Source organism: Saccopteryx bilineata, chromosome 2 (genome assembly GCF_036850765.1).
Source record: "Saccopteryx bilineata isolate mSacBil1 chromosome 2, mSacBil1_pri_phased_curated, whole genome shotgun sequence".
NCBI lineage: Eukaryota > Metazoa > Chordata > Mammalia > Chiroptera > Emballonuridae > Saccopteryx > Saccopteryx bilineata.
The window spans coordinates 3547416-3564017 of record NC_089491.1 but is presented as its reverse complement, the minus strand read 5'-3'; the positions used below and the strand labels follow the sequence as shown (position 1 = coordinate 3564017).

The following is a 16602-nucleotide window of genomic DNA, read 5'->3' as shown; positions in this document are numbered from 1 at the left end:
CCACACCCCCACACCCACACCCCCACACCCCCACACCCCCACACCCCCTCACCCCCACACCCCCTCACCTCTACACCCCCACACCCCTCACCCCCACACCCCTCACCCCCACACCCCTCACCCCCACACCCCCACACCCACACCCCCACACCCCCACCCCACACCCCTCACCCCCACACCCCCCACACCCACACCCCCACACCCCCACCCCCCACACCCCCACACCCCCCACCCCCACACCCCCTCACCTCTACACCCCCACACCCCTCACCCCCACACCCCCTCACCCCCTCACCCCCTCACCCCCCTCACCTCTATACACCCACACCCCCACACCCCAAACCCCTCACCCCCACACCCCCCTCACCCCCCACACCCCCACACCCCTCACACCCTCACCCCTACACCCCACACCCCCACACCCCTCACCCACACCCCCTCACCCCCACACCCCCTCACCCCCACACCCCTCACCCCCACACCCCTCACCCCCACACCCCCTCACCTCTACACCCCCACACCCCCTCACCCCTCACCCCCTCACCCCCCACACCCCCTCACCCTCACACCCCCCCACACCCCACCCCCCCCACACCCCCCACCCCCACACCCCACCCCCACCCCCCACACCCCCCCACCCCCACCCCACACCCCCACCCCTGGCGGAACGGTGGCGCACACCCCCCCCCCCCCCCCCCCCCCCCCCCCCCCCCCCCCCCCCCCCCCCCCCCCCCCCCCCCCCCCCCCCCCCGCGCAGTGGCTCCAGGGCCCACTGCTCCACCCCCCACTGCCCACCCCGCGAGGTCTTCCCCCTCAGCAGCACTTCCTGTGCGGTGGCTGCAGGCCCAGAACCCTGGACCGGCAGGAGCATCCCTGCAGGGGGAGAGAGCGCACGCACACAGGGCTCCCTCACCCTCAGGTCTCCCGTCAATGGTGCGGCCAGTCACCTGACCAGTGCTTGCTCAGGACACAGTGCCCAAGTGCCTGTGCTGTCCCTACTGCGTGCCCCAGCCCGGGGCGCCTTGGGGCTCCCAGTACAGTGACTGGCAGCAGACAGCTACTCCCAAGGTCTAGAGGTCACTGCAAGTTCCACAGGAGCTCCGCCCTGCCAGGGAGCCCTCTGGGTTCTGTGGGTGGGCTGCTCACTCCCCTCCCTCTGCGTGGTTCCCTGCAATGCTGCTGTGACAAGGGACCCCACACCCTGTCTGCCACCTCTGCCCCGTTTCTGGCGAAGGGGCGCAGGTGGGCTTGAAGGTGGGAAAGTCTCATGCTCACAGGCTTTTGAGGCAGACAGCTGGGTCCAGTCAAAGCCCATCGCCCACCTGATGAGTGGCCTTGAGTCTCAGCTTCCTCGAGTAAAGTAGGGATCATGGCAGGACCCAGCACGAGGCACCCACACAGTGCCCAGACAGGTGGGGTGGAGGAGGGTTCAGAGTTAGCCGTGGTTAGGCTGCGACATGCTTCCAGGGACTGCAGCAGTTTCTGGGTCCGGGGTTGTTTGTTATGAATCAGAGGCAGAGAAGCCTGCTGGACCCCCCCACCCCCTGAATCGGAAAGAGCTCTGGGCAGGGGGCAGGGCCCTGGCCGCACAGAACCGGAGGTGTACCCCAGTTCCACCCTGCACAGGTTGCTCGTCCTGGAAAGTAGCGACGACAGGAGCACCGCCTCTGGCCCGGCCACATGGCTCTGTGAGGGGTGCCTACAGGCGGGTCCCAGCTGCCCAGACCCCCAGAAAGGCCACTGCTGGCCGGGGTCGGGTGGCTGCACAGGCCGGGCCTCCACTGCCACATTCTCCTGTTCCCTGCAGAGGCCATGCAGAACTTCTCCAACTGGCCTGATGTCCAGCTGAAGGCCATAAACAGACTCCTGGGAATGCCTGACCAGGAGCTAGGTAGAGACCCCTCCATGTCCCCTCCCCAGGGCCTCGGGGGGGCGCCCTTCACCCCAGCAGCAGTGTCTTACACCTCTGAGGCTGGTCTCTTATTTCCCTAAGGGTCCACGTCTGTTTTTTCTTTTTTCTTTTTTGTAGATAGAGGGAGAGCATGCAAGGCAAGAGATAGAGAGAGGGAAAGACAGGAAGGGAGAGACATGAGAAGCATCATGTTGTTACTATGGCATTTTAATTATTCATTGATTGCTTTCTCATATGTGCCTTGATTGGGGGGGGGGGCTCCAGCCAAGCCAGTGACCCTTTACTCAAGCCAGCGACCTCAGGGGTCTTAAACCGGGGTCCTTGGTGTCCTAGGTTGATGTTCTGTTCGCTCTGTTCACTGCACCACTGCCTGGTCAGGCTGGGTCCATGTCTTTATGACCTGCTTGGATTAGGCAGGCTGCAATTCTTCTGTGTTGGCACTTTAACCGAGCCAGGTGTGGGGGGGTGGCTTGGGATCCAAACTGTTTCTAGTGCCCCCCTTCCCCTGACTTGAATGGACTCTGAAGAAGACGCCCACCTCCTCCACCAGCCCTGCCGACAGTATTGGAGTCATTGCTGATTTCCAGTGTTATGCCCCATACTATGCTGAGCACCCTGGCGTGTGTGAGTGCTTGTTCTGTAGGATGGATTCCTAGGGCTCAGGGTGTGACAGCTTCCTGTCTTCATAGACACTGCACATTGCCCTCCACAAAGGCACCAACCTACCCACCTATCAGGAGGGTCCCCGCACTCTCCATCAATGAGTATAATCTTTCTAATTTTGTCAAAACATGATTTCATAAAATTTATCCACTCAACCTGTCTCATCAGCCTGAAAATTATGTTCACTTACTCATTTGCCTACCTACCCACTCAACCACTTATCCATTAACCATCTGTCCATTCATCCATCTATCCGTCCACCTATCTATCCATCTGTCCATTCATCCGTCCATCCACTTAACCATCCATCTGTTCCTTTATCCATCTGTCCACCTGTCCATCAACCATTTGTCCATCCATCCACTCACTATGCATCTATGTTCATCTGTCCACTGTCCATCCTTCCCCAAAGGGCTGTCCCATGGCTGAGGCATCAGATTACAGAGACCCTGTCCCAGCCCTGTAACGAGGCAGCAGAGACCTCATATTGTCCATTTGTCTTTTCCTCCCTGGCTCTCCTTCCCCCTGACCATCTGTCCCCCTGTCCCCCTCTGGAGCTAGGCTGTGGCCAGGATAGAGTCCATGGGGAGATTTTTGCCTTTCTGGAGAAACGATGGAGGCTGCTGGGCTCCTTCCCACGGTGGCCTTTCCTGCCACCCAGAGCCACACCTACCTCAGGTCGGGATGGACTGGCCGTGGCTCGGCTTCCTGGGCACTGGTGCTTAGTCCTGGTGATTCTCACCACAGCCTCGCATGAAGGGGCTGCTACCACACTCTTCCGGCAAGGAAAGGCTGGCGGGGCCAGCGGCCGTGGGGGAGGGGTGCGGCCGGGATGGACCTTCCACTGCCTGTGCCTCCTGCAGTCCCCAGTGCACAGCACGGCCCGGCACAGGACAGGCCGGCCACAGATGTCCCTGTCAGGGGCTCCGGAGCCAGGCAGGCTGGCCCAAAGCAGTGCTCTGCCCAGTGTACTCATCTGTACGTGAGGGTGGCTGCAGGGAAGACCTGCTCGCAAAGCCGTGGCGGTGAGAACAGGACGCCCAGGGCGCTCCCACGGCACGCACTCTGCCTGCTGACCGGTCACGCTGCCCCACCGCCAGCTCGTCCACCCAGGTCCACGCGTGATGCCCGGCACACACCAGCACTGTCTGGTGTCCCGGTCCTGTCCACATCACAGCCCCTCCCACCCCGCTCCTCTGCCGAGTCTGCCCCTGCCACCTGCCCTGCCACCTGCCCTGCCACCTGCCCTGCCAGGTCTGCCGTGGCCGACGGAGCTGGTGGAGGAGCTGCTCGTTGTCATGAAGCAACACGAGAGGACCCTTGACCTCCAGCTGAGTGCCTGCGCCCTGCTGCTGCGCCACATGGGCCAAGGTGGGCGCCCGCCGGGCTGTGTTCTTGGTGACTTCGAGGGACGGGACCAGCTGCGCGGCCGGGCGGGTCCCCGTCCCAGGGTCCCCGTCCCAGGGTCCCCGTCCCAGGGTCTTTCTCTCTCTCTTTCTCTCTCTCTCTTTCTCTCTCTCTCTTTCTCTCTCTCTCTTTCTCTCTCTTTCTTTCTCTCTTTCTCTCTCTCTCTTTCTCTCTCTCTCACACACACACACACACACACACAGCGGGTGCCCGCGGGACCTGCGCTGCATCCAGAGGACGAGGCCGGCCTCTGCTTTCTGCCGCCATCGACCTGCCCCTGGTCTTCAGTTCCAGGGTTAACCCCGGGCTTCTTCCCTTGGCCCAAGCAGCGCTGGTGCAGGACCCGGCGGCTGAGACACTGAGGGACAGCGCGGTCACCTCGGCCCTGCTGAGCATCATGCGGAGCCACCCAGACGCCCAGCAGCTCCTGGTCATGGTCTACAGCCTCTTCAGCATCATGTGCAGCCAGAGTGGGTCTGCCCGGCCGCCCACCCTCAGCTGAGGCGGGGCCGGGGCCGGGCAGTGCTGAGCCCGCTCCTGGCTTGATTGCACTGCCTTTGCTGGGGCTGTTCCACCCATTTGTCCTCATTTTCTGTTCCTTTCATCAGTGTGCATGGGCACACACTAGGGCTTCACGCCGACACATTTCACTTGTGAGCCCCCGTGGCCGCCTGCTCTGCGCACCTCCATTTCACAGACACCTGGGCTCCCAGGGCCGCCGTCCAGGCAGGCAGGGAGGCCCGGTGGGGGTGGTGTGCAGGAGGGGCCGCCCACTTCACACACCGGTACACGCCTCCCCACCGCCTCAGCGGGGCTGGTTCTTTCTCCCCCTGGGCAGCTGGGGTCCAAGAGAACCCAAGGACACTGACCTCAAGTCCTGTGGCTGGCTGGGGGCAGGGCTGGGTGGCTGGGTGAGTGAGCGGGTCATTCAGCATACCTCACTGCTTCCACTCTGAGGATAGAAGGGAGCTGTGAGTAGGCACATTGGGACAACAGTTGTCGATAAGAACTGCTAGGCCAACTGGACGGCAGGTCACCCTGCCAGGAAAGAGCACAGCCTCAAAAGGGTCAGGCCTGCTCTGTGGCCGCAGGAGGCAGGGTGAGGTCCCTCAGGAAGACAGCTGCATGGGCCGGCCCAGCCCAGCCCAAGGATGGGATGGGAGATGCTGGGACTTGTGATCCAGGGGATGACTATGTCCTTGTTTCTGGATCCCAGATTGTCCTAGCAGGGCCTAGGGACAGCACAGGATTAAGGTGGTATTCAGGGAGGGCTTCCTGGAGGAAGGGTTCTCCATGGTCCTAATCCCAGGGCCCACCCAACAGAGCAGACTGTGAAGGAGCTGTGGAGGGCTAAGCTGTGTGAGCACATCCTGGAGCGCCTGGGCACCTTCTCCAGGAACAGGGACGTCTGCATCTCTGGCCTGAGCCTGCTCTGGGCCCTGCTGGTGGATGGTGAGAGGGGCCCTCCTCCTCGTCCTGCCCCTTACCCACTTCAGGACAAATGGAGGGCTCCTCTGAGAGCCGTGTGCAGAGGGACAGGAAGGAGGGCAGAGGGCTGAGAGGAGGAGTTGTCCCGGTGGGTGGGCCCCACACTGGTGCTGCCTTCTCCAGGGGACCGCCAGCTCCCACACTCCGGGTTTCCCCGGGCGGTCAGCCTTGGCTCTGGCATCCTGTCCTCAGTTTTGATTCAGAAAAGGGCTCCAGGCCACGGTGCCACCTCCCCTCCAGGCTCCATTAGCCGCATCTGGGTGGTGGTTTTGCCCAAAGGGAAAGAGGGCTCCTAGCCACGGAGAGCCCAGAAACAGACAGCCCTGCCCATACCCCAGTGCACAAGTCCCTGGGACTCAAGAGACTTCCCCTCCCTATCTCCCCGGTGAGCTGGAAAGGTCCCCCCTACCCCAGCCACCTTCCCATCTCTGCAGACAGCTGACCTCTCCCCCCACCCCCGAGGCTTCTGCTGTTGTCGTTGGTGGGAGGCAGAGCTGGGGGCCATGTATACACCCCTGCATGCACCCAAGGGCTCGGTGTCCCCTCTGCGGGTTCCAGCGGTCATTATGGACAAGGCCCCCCTGGAGAAAGCCCCAGTCCTCGTGGCAGAGCTGCTGGACAGCTACCCGGCGGACGCGGAGATGGCTGAGGCTGCCTGTGCGGTCCTCTGGCTGCTGTCCCTGCTCGGTGAGCGCCCGTGGCCCCGGGCGGGCAGGGAGGGCCGGGCCCTAGGCCCAAGGGGTGATGAGGCGGGAGGGCCGGGCCCTAGGCCCGAGGGGTGACGAGCCCTTACTGGCCCCTCCGCAGGCTGCATAAAGGAGCGCCTGTTTGAAGGGGTGGTGTCGCTACTCCTGCGAAGCATCCGGCTGTGCCAGGGCAGAGCCCTGCTGGTGAACAACGCCTACCGGGGGCTGGCCAGCCTCGCCAAGGTGTCTGGTGAGCCTGGGGACCGCCCTGGCTGCCACTGGGAGGGGCAGGGGGGCAAAACTCAAGTCGTGTCTGCTAGCTGCCCAACACAGAAGCAACACATCAGAGAAAGGAAAGGAAAGGGATCTATAGTCCCATCAGCCATAAGTTGCCACCAGGCTTATAGACAGATTTGATACTTTTTATTCCCCCTTGGTAACATTATGTTGTGACCCTCTTTTCCTGTCCATAAACACAGATGTCAGGACCGGTTCTCCTATAGGTCTAGCTTACTCAAACAGCCCAGGAGACAGGTCTGCCGCGGTTCCCACTCCACAACACAAATCCGTGTTAGTTGCGTACTGCGCCAGGCGTGGGCCCGGTTCACGCCCAGGAACGCTGTACAGATCCCTGCAGCCGTGGGCTGGCCAGGTTGCCAGCTGGTGTGTGTGTCAGGGGGTACAGGCTGGGCTGGGCTGGGCTGCAACGCCAGGCCTGTCTGCAACTCACCTGAAGTTGCCCGGGCCTGGAGAAGGGAGTGGGGTCTTCTTCTTCACTTGTGGGAGGGAGGCTCCAAAGAGCCTGGCAGGGTCTTCCCTCTCAGATGGATACACCCTGAGCTCCAGGCCTGCCCCACCCCGCCCCAGGTCCCTCCAACAGCAGTCTGTGGCGGAGGTGAGCTGCCAGTCCGTGTGGGACAGAAGGGGAGACTGAAGTTCTGAGGGCGAGAAGGGTGTGGCTTGGCTCACGAGGAGCGGGGTTGTCAGAATGCACAGAGAAGGACCCCAGAGCCGGTCTCGCTGAGAATCGTGGCTTGGCTACCTGCTGGCTGTGTGACACTCAACTCAGCCAAGTGTCAGTTTCCGCCAGGGTCCCTGTTTACACAGGCCTCACCCCAAAGGCGGGGGCTCTGGGAGCACCCCAGTGCGCCCCCTACAGCCGGAGACCCCTGTTCTGGCGGGAGCCATGGCCCGCCCTGCCGGTGGCTGAGGCCTGTCCACCCCCCCCCCCCCCAAGCACAGTACTCTCTACAACTCTAAGAACCCGGTCGCCCCATTTCCCAGTGGGCACAGAGGCACGGGCGGCCGCAGGGAATGACCTGGGGCCCGCCTCCCCTCACCCCCCAGAGCTGGCGGCGCTGCAGGTGGTGATGCCCAAGGAGGGCAGCGGGGGCCTCGCCCTGGCCAGGGAGACCTACGAGCAGCACAAGGACGACCCGGAGGTGGTAGAGAATGTGTGCATGCTGCTGGCCCACCTAGCTTCCTACCGTAAGAGCCCCCCGCCTCGTGTCCCCCTCCTCGTGTCCCTCTCCTCGTGTCCCCCCAGGAAGCCCGTGCTCAGAGGCACCCTGCTCACGGCTCCAGCTGCTGGGAGAAGGGAAGGGGCCCTTCTGAAATGTCCCATTCACGGGACACAAGTGTCCACTGTGCGCCAGGTGCCTCACTGGCTTTGTGACTTCTGAGCCCAGGGATGGGGTGGTTGTGCTCAGCCCAAGGGGGATGGGGACCCAGCCACATCTTGGCCTCTGGAATGCACCGGGCCAGCTGGGCTCGGGGCCCCTGGGGAGGGGCGCGGAGGGCCCCAGCCTCAGGACCCGCACTCGGCCCACAGAGGACATCCTGCCCGTGCTGGTGTCCTGCGGCATCCAGCCCCTGGTCCAGGAGATCAAGGGGCGCTTCACCTCAAGCCTGGTGAGTGCCGGCGGGGCTCCGCACACCAGGCCTCACGCCCACCTCTGTGGTCCAACCAGGTGGCCGAGTCCAGGGGCCCAAACTAGGTGTATGCAGGAATGACCTGGATCCCTGTCTTTTAAGTGAGAGGAGGGGAGGCAGAGACAGTCTCCTGCATGCACCCTGACCGGGATCCACCCGGCAAGCCCCCTACCCAGCAAAGCTCTGCCTTGTCCAGGCCACTGTACCATAGCTCAGCAACTGAGCTTTTAGTGCCCGGGGCCAACTTTGCTTGAACCATTCGAGCCATGGCTGCCGGAGGGCAAGAGGGCAAGAATTAGTGACTCCTGTGTGCCCTGACCAGTAGTTGAATCTGGGACTTCCACATGCCAGGCTGACCCTCTACCATTGAGCCAACCGGCCAAGACTCCTGTGTGTAGTTTGTTTTTTATAAGATTTATTCATTTGAGAGAGAGAGAGAGAGAGAGGGAGGGAGGGAGGAGAGAGAGAAGGGAGACACAAGGGGGAGGACCAGGAAGCATCAACTTCCATATGTGCCTTGACTGGGTAAGCCCCAGGGTTTGAACCAGCAACTTCAGCTTTCCAGGTCGACGCTTTATCAACTGCACTGCCACAGGTCAGACCCAACCTGTGTGTAGTTTTACTAACTCTACCTGTCTGCCATTACTAAAGGCAAGAGGTAATGGGACCTCTTCACAGTGGACAGTCCACGGAGTGACCCACTTGTCCTGTCCTCCCAGGAGCTGGTGTCTTACGCAGAAAGGGTGCTCCTGAGACTGGATAAGGCCCAGCTACCCTGCTCTGTCGGGGGGCCACCGGCCTCAGCCTGAGGAAATATCACACCCCCCCCACCCGCACCTGCTCCCCTGCCTCCCAGCTGCCCACTGAGGGTGTTTCCTGCAGGGCTTGGTGTGTGTGCATCCGCCTTCGTGACAGCACAGGCCAGTTCCTGGGGGGTAGGGCTGCCTGGGGGCTGAGGTACTGGGTTCCACCCTCTCCACACCCCTCAGCCCTGGCCAGGCAGTGGCGGCATGTACACAGCAGCACCCCCAGACCATTCTGAACAGGGGAACACACAGACTCCACTGGCTCCGTGTCAAATAAAAACCTCATTTATGTTCAATCATGTCCTTAGTGTGTCTGGACCTTTCTGTACCTTACAGGAGACGGGGAAGAGCCTTGGGCTTTGTGACCCACTGCTCCCCACGCTTGTTCCCACAGAGGCCCGGGGCCAGGTTGCCCGTGGAAACCCACTCTTGCAGCTTGAATCACCCGAGGTTGGCATGTCAGTCCCAGCACGGGAGGGGCACCGCCTTGGAGAGTAACTGTTATCGCTGCCCCAGCCGAGAGGGCCACACCATGGGTTCCAACGTGGAGTTTAAACATGGCAGGTGGTGAGGGGTGGGGGTAGGGGTGGGGAAAGAAAAGAATGCCACCGTGGGAAGCCTAGTCCAGAGGCAGCTGCAGAAAACTCGACGAGGCTGTGGCGAGCTGCAGACAGCGGTCTGGGCCCTCGCCCGAGGAAATGCCGAGACCCAGTGGACAGCTGGGTGCTCCCTGCCCTGGGGTGGGGTCAACCCCAGCGAAGTGCGCTGCCACAGGAGCGGTGACAGGAGGGTGCAGGCGCGGCCCTAACTCCTGTCCTGATGCTGGCGCTCGGCCAGGCGATTCCACATGGGTCCCCATGGCCCTCTGCCGCTTACGCCCAGGACGACAGCCCCTGTCTGTGGCCCGGCCCCCAGGGCAGGACCTGGTCTGACGGAAAAGTCGAAGAGGCTGTTCTCAGGGTGTGTGCCCTCGTCCCCTGCTGCCATGATGTGGTCACCACTGGAGAGACCCAATCTGTCCCGTAGTTTGGTCACAAGTGCCTGGGGACGGAGACGCGGCCGCGGGGCGGAGGGAGAGGTGGAGCGCCGTTCCCGCTGGTGGCCAGGGCGCTGGTGACCGGGGCGTTGGCGGCTGGGCGCCGGTCCTGGACCGCGCGCTCCCATTCCTTCTTCACCGTGACGTAGAGTCTCATCGCCGCCTGGGCGTCCTGGACCTAGGCGACACGGAACACCCTGTGACTGTCCCAGCAGGTGACACGCACGGCCCCGACAGTCAACCCCACAGCCCCCGAGCCCGAGCGCCAGGCACCAGGGCGGAGGAGGAAGCCAGCAGGGCGGCCTCCAGCGGAGCACCCTCGCCGCGCCACAGAAGGACCCGAACAGCGCCTGTCAGGGGCCTGCGACAGCAACAAGCATTAGGAATGCTGGTGCAGGGACGGCGGGCTCTGAGGCTGACGCTGGGGCCCATGGCAGGCAGAAGGCCCAAGGGCTGAAGGCCGCAGCGCACTGACAGTGGCCTTCAGTGTAGATCGAGGACTTTTTCTCCAAATAATTACGTTTATTAGTGTGCTAATTAGTTCAACATAAACGTCTAGAGTTGAGCCCTTTGTAAGCCGCTGCTCAGTCGCCCAGGCCCTCCACGCCTGCCAGCCCACGGTCAGGGCTGGCCCAGCCCCAGGGACTCAGGGCAGGACACGTACCGAGCAGTGCTCCGCCTGCTGCACCCGGGCCCCCAGGATTCTCTCCGCCAGCAACTTCAGGGACGGCCTTCCAGTCTGCGGGACAGGGGAGGGCACACACTGCGTGGGGTGGAGGCCCTGTGGGTGCTGCCTGAGCCGGGGCACAGGCCCAGCCCCAAGGACCCTCCCTGGGAGCACCCGCAGCTAGTAGCACCCTGTGAGCCCACAGTGGGGGGTGGGACATGGGGGGGAGCACCCTCTGCTGGTCTCCTCGGAGACCAGAGGTGGAAATAACCGGTCCTCGGCCATGTGAACTTTTAAGGGCATTCAGAACTCTCCCTCTCCTTTCCAAGGTCCTTTTAGTTCCATTAAAGGAAAAACAAGACCACACAAGTCCTTCGGCTGTGAGTCAGCACCAGGGCACAGAGCTAACGCGGCCCGGGCCACACCAGTACCTTCACTTGACTCTTGAAGGGCTTGTATTTCTGTGTGTCCCGGATCTTCTTTTTGGGGTGATCAAGAAAGAGTACCTAGGAGAAAAAACAGTAACGGTCACTGTCATTTTTGGTTTGTAGCTGTAACCCCCGTTTCTCCACGAGGCCCTGGCGGGTGGCGGGCTCAGACCCGGGCTGCCCCCACCCCTGGGGCAGAGCGTGCGGGCGGCGGGCTCAGACCCGGGCTGCCCCCACCCCTGGGGCACCTTCAAGTCATTGTGCAGTGCGTGCCCGACAAGGATGCGGCCCCTCAGCATCTCTGTCACCTCCTTCTGAACGACTTCAAATTCTTCTCCTGAAAACAAACCGAAGTGGTTCTGAGTGACAGCGAATCCGGCCCAGCCCTGGTCGGACTGCAGGGCCCGGCAGGCTCAGTTCTGACCTGGGACGTGCTGTCAGCCACCCCTGGTCCATGTGGCCCTCCCACCACTGACCAGTGCAGGGCCCTATGCCCCACATGGAGGAAGACAGGCCGGAGGCCCAGCCCGCTGACACCAACTCTAAGAAACCAGGCTGTGTTTCATGTCCCTCCGTCTGGAGAGAGCAACGGAGCGGTCCTTGGCCGCAGACGGCGGGGAGTGCCGCTCTGGCCCTCAGCCTCCCGGGCAGCTGACCTGCTCTCACAGTGGACCCTCGGGGGCCGTCCCCCCCCCGTGACTCTGCCCGCCCCAACCCAGCAGGGTGGGCAGGCTGGGGCCACCTCATGTCGTGTGTGCAGAGAACCCGAGAGGTGCAGAGAACCCGAGAGGTGCAGAGAACAGGGACCCTGTGGCCGTCCCCTAGCACAGCAGTGGCAGTGACCCTAGTCTCTAGGCTCTCCCCCAGTCTGCCACCTCACACCCGGGGCCTCACTCTTCCTCCCACAGCCAGCCCGTCGGCAAACCCCACGGCCTCGCTCTAGGCTCTCCCCCAGTCCGCCACCTCACACCCGGGGCCTCACTCTTCCTCCCACAGCCAGCCCGTCGGCAAACCCCACGGCCTCGCTCTAGGCTCTCCCCCAGTCCGCCACCTCACACCCGGGGCCTCACTCTTCCTCCCACAGCCAGCCCGTCGGCAAACCCCACGGCCTCGCTCTAGGCTCTCCCCCAGTCTGCCACCTCACACCCGGGGCCTCACTCTTCCTCCCACAGCCAGCCCGTCGGCAAACCCCACAGCCTCGCTCTAGGCTCTCCCCCAGTCTGCCACCTCACACCCGGGACCTCACTATTCCTCCCACAGCCAGCCCGTCAGCAAACCTCACGGCCTCGGCCCTCAGCTGGTCTGGAGCGGGCCACACGCTGTCACCTCACAGCCACCTCCTGGCTAGCTCCTGCCTCATCTTCCTACGTCCGCCCTCATGGCCCAGAGTCCAACAACCACAGCCAGACGGAACCTGCTAGAACCCGGGCCAGACCAGGGCCCTCACTCACTGCTCACGACCTTCCCATGTCTTCCCAAAGTCGTGACAAAGACCCACGAGACACTGTCTCACCTCCCACCCCCCACACTGGCCTCCACCCTGGTCCCGGCTGCCAAGTGGCACAGAGCAATTCAGGGACAGTGTCTGGGCTTCGGCTTGGTGGCGAAGACACGGGGTGAGAGCCGTACGAAGAGCAGTCCCCCAGGGGCCAGACCACCAGGGCTCCTGCTATGGGGTATGCCCCACAGAAGGACCAGGAGGAGTGACGCCAGTCCCCGCCGTCCTTTCTCAGCTCAGGAGCCGGGAGTGACCCACCCTGCTTGAGGTGCTCCGGCCGGATCCCGCTGACCGCCGTCCTGTAGTCAGTCACTGGCTGGGTCGGCTTGACGTACTTGTCATAGACACACTTCCCAAACTGGTTCACAATGGACACGCGGGCGGCAACACTCTCCTCCCCCGTGGGGCCCACGCCCACCATCTCACAGTCCATGGCCAGAGCTTTTGTGAGGCTGAAGGGGACAAGGCTCGCATTTAATCAGCACCGCAGGACCCCAGACTCGGCACGGAGAGCGGACCAGCTCTACGGCCCCAGGAGGCGCCCGCCCAGTGCAGCTGGGGCAGAGGGGCAGCTCCCCGCGAAGGGCCCCGCCCGCCCCCCGGGGCAGAGCCACGTACCCCCGGAAGGCCCCCTCCTTCTCCAGCGTCACGCGGCTCTCCCTCTGACCCAGCTGTCGCCTCGCTATCTGGGCTGCCTCGGGGCCCATGGCCGCTTCGATATCCGCTGGGTCAACATCATCGAACCAGATGTCTTGTCTAAAAGTCAGAGGGGACAGGCTGACTGCACGGTTAGTGGAGATGCCCTAACTTTTCTTTCACCGCTCTTCTGTACAACTAGAAAATAAGCTCATTATCCGAAACTTAGGAACTACAAATAAAACGGAAAGTAACCCTCCACCGAGGTTTAACGACTACGCTGTTTCCTGTCGAATCACAAAGGAACATGCTTGCATGTGGAACTCTCGGGCGACACCAATAAAGACAGAACCCCGCCGAGAGCAGGGCCCAGCAGCCCTCACTCGACCCCAGCGCCCATGCAGGGATATGAGTGTCTGCCCAGGGAATGATGTCTTTCAGGTTCAGGTTACATGTCCTTTCCTTAGGGATCTCTTTCTGACCCGTGTGGACTTGCTCCTCCCGGACCACACTTGCTGAATCACTGAAATAACTGAGTTCATCATCTGGCTCCCCTACTCGACCATCAGCCTTAGCCGGGAGGGCTTGAGGAGACTGCTCTGTTTGCAGGCGGCGTCCCTGCAACGGGGACACAGGTAGGCACTCGTACCGTTCTTTCTTGCACCCCTCAGCAACTGTCCTCAGGACCCAGCGACAGGCAGAGACCCTGACTCACAAACACGCCGCCACTGGTTGGGCCACTCAGAGGGGGCCACTGAGGCCTAGTCCTCCCCATGCGAGTGACCCTCCCAGGGTCTGCTCAGTAACCACCAGGCGCTAGGCCAGCATGCCCCATCTCACAGACCTGCCCCGCCAACAGCACAGGGCCACAGGGAGGCCCAGGGGGCGTTCGTCAGGAACTCGCCCCACACATCCGACTATCACGATGCAGAAACGGGCTTCAAACTCGGTCTTCCTGGCTTCAGCTACTGCGGGCTATTAAGTAGCCAGCTCCGCTCTGGGCCCAGACACAGCAGCGTGAAACAGGCCCTCCTCACGCTGCCCACATCCTCAGGGAAACAGAGAACGAGTACAGAAACAGACTGCAGCAGGGCAACGTGGTGGGGGGGCTGTGGAGGCCCAGCCTCGGCCCCCTTCAGAGACGGGGCTTCGTCACTGTGACTTTGTCCCCAGCCGTTAGGATGACTGAGGCTGGCTGCGGCTCGATGGCAGAGAAGGCTGTGCCAGTCACCCCGGCTGAGCCTCGGGCCAGAGACTGCCAGTACTTACTCGGTGGGCAAGGCCAAAGTCAGGGCTGCAGTATCCTCCTTCGCTTTCCGCTTCTTATGTTTGATGTCCCCTTGTTTTGGAGAAATGTCACCATTTGTCCTTTTCTTGGTTCCTCTCTCACTGTGTCCTGCTCTGCTGGCCTTTGTGGGAGGTGCTGGCACCTTCCCGTTGGGCAGAGATCCTGGAGCAGGGCCCGCCGTGGACACCTGATCTGTTGTTCCTGTCTGCACCTCATCTCCTTTTGCTTTTCTGTGCCGTCGGACAACTTGGGGCTGCTTTGTGGAATTCATCTGAGAGACAGCAAGAGGCTTTTCCGGGACCTGGGATTTCTGTTTCAGCAGCTAACAGGACCCAGAATAAAACACATGGGAACTTTAATTTGGTCATCACACACAAACCAATCATATCTACACACTTGACATACTTCCTTTATTCCTACAAAATTTCAAACTCACAGACTACATCTTAAGGACCTGATAAATGATTAAACAGACGCTATTTCTCTCTAAGCCCGAGGGAATGCTGTGCAACCTGTCTTCACGTTCACTTCAGAGTTACCTCCTCCCAGGTAAGGCCAACAATCTGGTGCCTGGAAACCACCTCCAAGACTCGATCGGCTACAGCTGTGAAGGTCTTGGGCTGATCTACCTTCCTTAATGCTCTAGGGAGAAAACTCAAGGTTCTCCCCACAACAAGCATCCTTTCTGCTCAACTTTACTTCACTTTCTTGAGATGAAGAGGTAGAGTTACAGGTCCAGAAATCAGAACCCAGGGGCTGCCCGTGAGAATTTATTCAGTCCTGTTTGTCAAGACGGGAAAGTTAGGACCCCCACCCCAAGATAGCCACGGGGCGTGTGAAGAGGCTCAAGAAGCTATTCTCCGTCCTCTTGCTCACTCCGAGGCTCCAGAACAGGCTCCAGAAAAGTGCAGCACAGACTCTGGAGGTCAGCAGTCGCCAAGAGCACACGTTCATGCCCGAATGTGTAACTCTGCGCCCCAGCCTGCCACGTACCAGCTTTGTGACCTCGGGCCAAGTTCTTGGTTCTCTGCCTCAATTTCCTTATCTAGCGAACAGCAACAATAACAACAAACTCCAAGGGAGGTGGGGAGGGAGAATCTACGAGTGAAGCACACGGAAGAGCACCTGAGCACCTGGCAGAGATGCTGGCCTGCCCCCTGGTGCCGGAAATGGCGGCGGGTGCAACCGGTGTTCGGAGCAGGGACGCAGCGTCAGACTCTCGGTTCTGCAGACCGGGCCGCAATCCTGCGTCATTTAACCTTTCCAGACCCGTTTCCTCATCTGTAGAGGGGAGGTGATAAAAAGGGGGGGGGGACTACTTCACAGGGTCGGAATGACTGTCAATAAGAATACACACTAGACTAGATCGTACGGCGCTGTCTGACGTTTTAAGAGCTCAGCACTTGGGGCAGCTGTCATCAACTATTACCTAACTTAAAAAGCCTTGCGTGTCGCTCAGACCCTCTATGCCAAGTGCGTGCTATCTGCTTGTCCACGAGTCCTTCTCCTGTTTCCCATCTACGTAGCTAGGGAAACGAGCCCCCGCCCCTACCCTCCTTACCTCCTGCAGCGCCTTCCAGTTCTGGGAGAAGTCCGCCGGTGCCCTCGGAGGGCGCAGCACCACCTTGGGGTCGCTTCCCGGTTTCTTGTGTACTTCCTGCGCTCTGTTCTTCCAGAACCTTCTCTTCTTTTTCTTCTTGCGTGCTAGCTTCTGGACGAGCCCTGGCTCAGCCACGGGGTCGCCGGGGGCGGCCTGGGGGGTGGGCACCTTGGCCTTCACCATCCCGGCATCACCGAGGGCCTGAGCCGAGCGCGACGTCCACGCCTAGGCCAGGGGCCCACAGCGCGCCCCCGCCCTCCCCAGGCCCGGCCCCCTGCGCCCATTCAAGGCGCGTTGTCCCCGGCTCCGGGCTCTGCCAACCGAGCTCAGGGTCGGGGTAGCCACCAACTCATCAGACCGAGGGAAACGTATCCGGAAGCGACCCCACACTCGCCTCGACACGTGCGCTCCAACCCCCGGAAGTACTCTCCTTCCCGATCGGCTGGAAACGGGACCTCCGCCTCTAGTTCCACAGGTTAGGGAGCAAGGCGGGGCCGGGTTTTTCGCCCGCATGGGAAAAGAGTCGCCACCCCAGAGAACGGCGTTCGGGTTTGG

At 61.7% G+C, this 16602-nt stretch overlaps 2 protein-coding genes across 5 annotated transcripts in view; one reads left to right on the top strand and one right to left on the bottom strand.

The window, feature by feature from the left end:
- STKLD1 (serine/threonine kinase like domain containing 1) overlaps positions 1 to 9474 on the top strand; it is a 23779-nt gene extending 14305 nt beyond the window's left edge. The window contains exons 11-19 of the mRNA XM_066255815.1: positions 1808 to 1891; positions 3830 to 3946; positions 4312 to 4452; positions 5306 to 5434; positions 6029 to 6157; positions 6278 to 6406; positions 7504 to 7644; positions 7988 to 8067; positions 8808 to 9474. Of these exons, the coding sequence (XP_066111912.1) occupies positions 1808 to 1891; positions 3830 to 3946; positions 4312 to 4452; positions 5306 to 5434; positions 6029 to 6157; positions 6278 to 6406; positions 7504 to 7644; positions 7988 to 8067; positions 8808 to 8897 (1040 nt within the window). The 3' untranslated portion in view covers positions 8898 to 9474. The remainder of the gene's footprint in view (positions 1 to 1807; positions 1892 to 3829; positions 3947 to 4311; positions 4453 to 5305; positions 5435 to 6028; positions 6158 to 6277; positions 6407 to 7503; positions 7645 to 7987; positions 8068 to 8807) is intronic.
- Positions 9164 to 16602, bottom strand: REXO4 (REX4 homolog, 3'-5' exonuclease). 4 transcript variants are annotated; one of them, XM_066255820.1, is made up of 9 exons: positions 16009 to 16144; positions 15573 to 15728; positions 14429 to 14769; positions 13142 to 13279; positions 12782 to 12975; positions 11274 to 11362; positions 11029 to 11103; positions 10595 to 10669; positions 9164 to 10108 (listed from the first exon to the last, which is right to left on the bottom strand). In XM_066255820.1, exons 2-9 carry the CDS (start codon positions 15699 to 15701, stop codon positions 9926 to 9928), a joined length of 1224 nt encoding a protein of 407 aa, XP_066111917.1. In that variant the 5' UTR covers positions 15702 to 15728; positions 16009 to 16144; the 3' UTR covers positions 9164 to 9925. The 4 variants fall into 4 exon arrangements, with proteins under 4 accessions (XP_066111917.1, XP_066111916.1, XP_066111919.1 ...); XM_066255819.1 differs by lacking the exon at positions 15573 to 15728 and having other exon boundaries at positions 16009 to 16602; XM_066255822.1 differs by lacking the exon at positions 16009 to 16144 and having other exon boundaries at positions 15581 to 15704.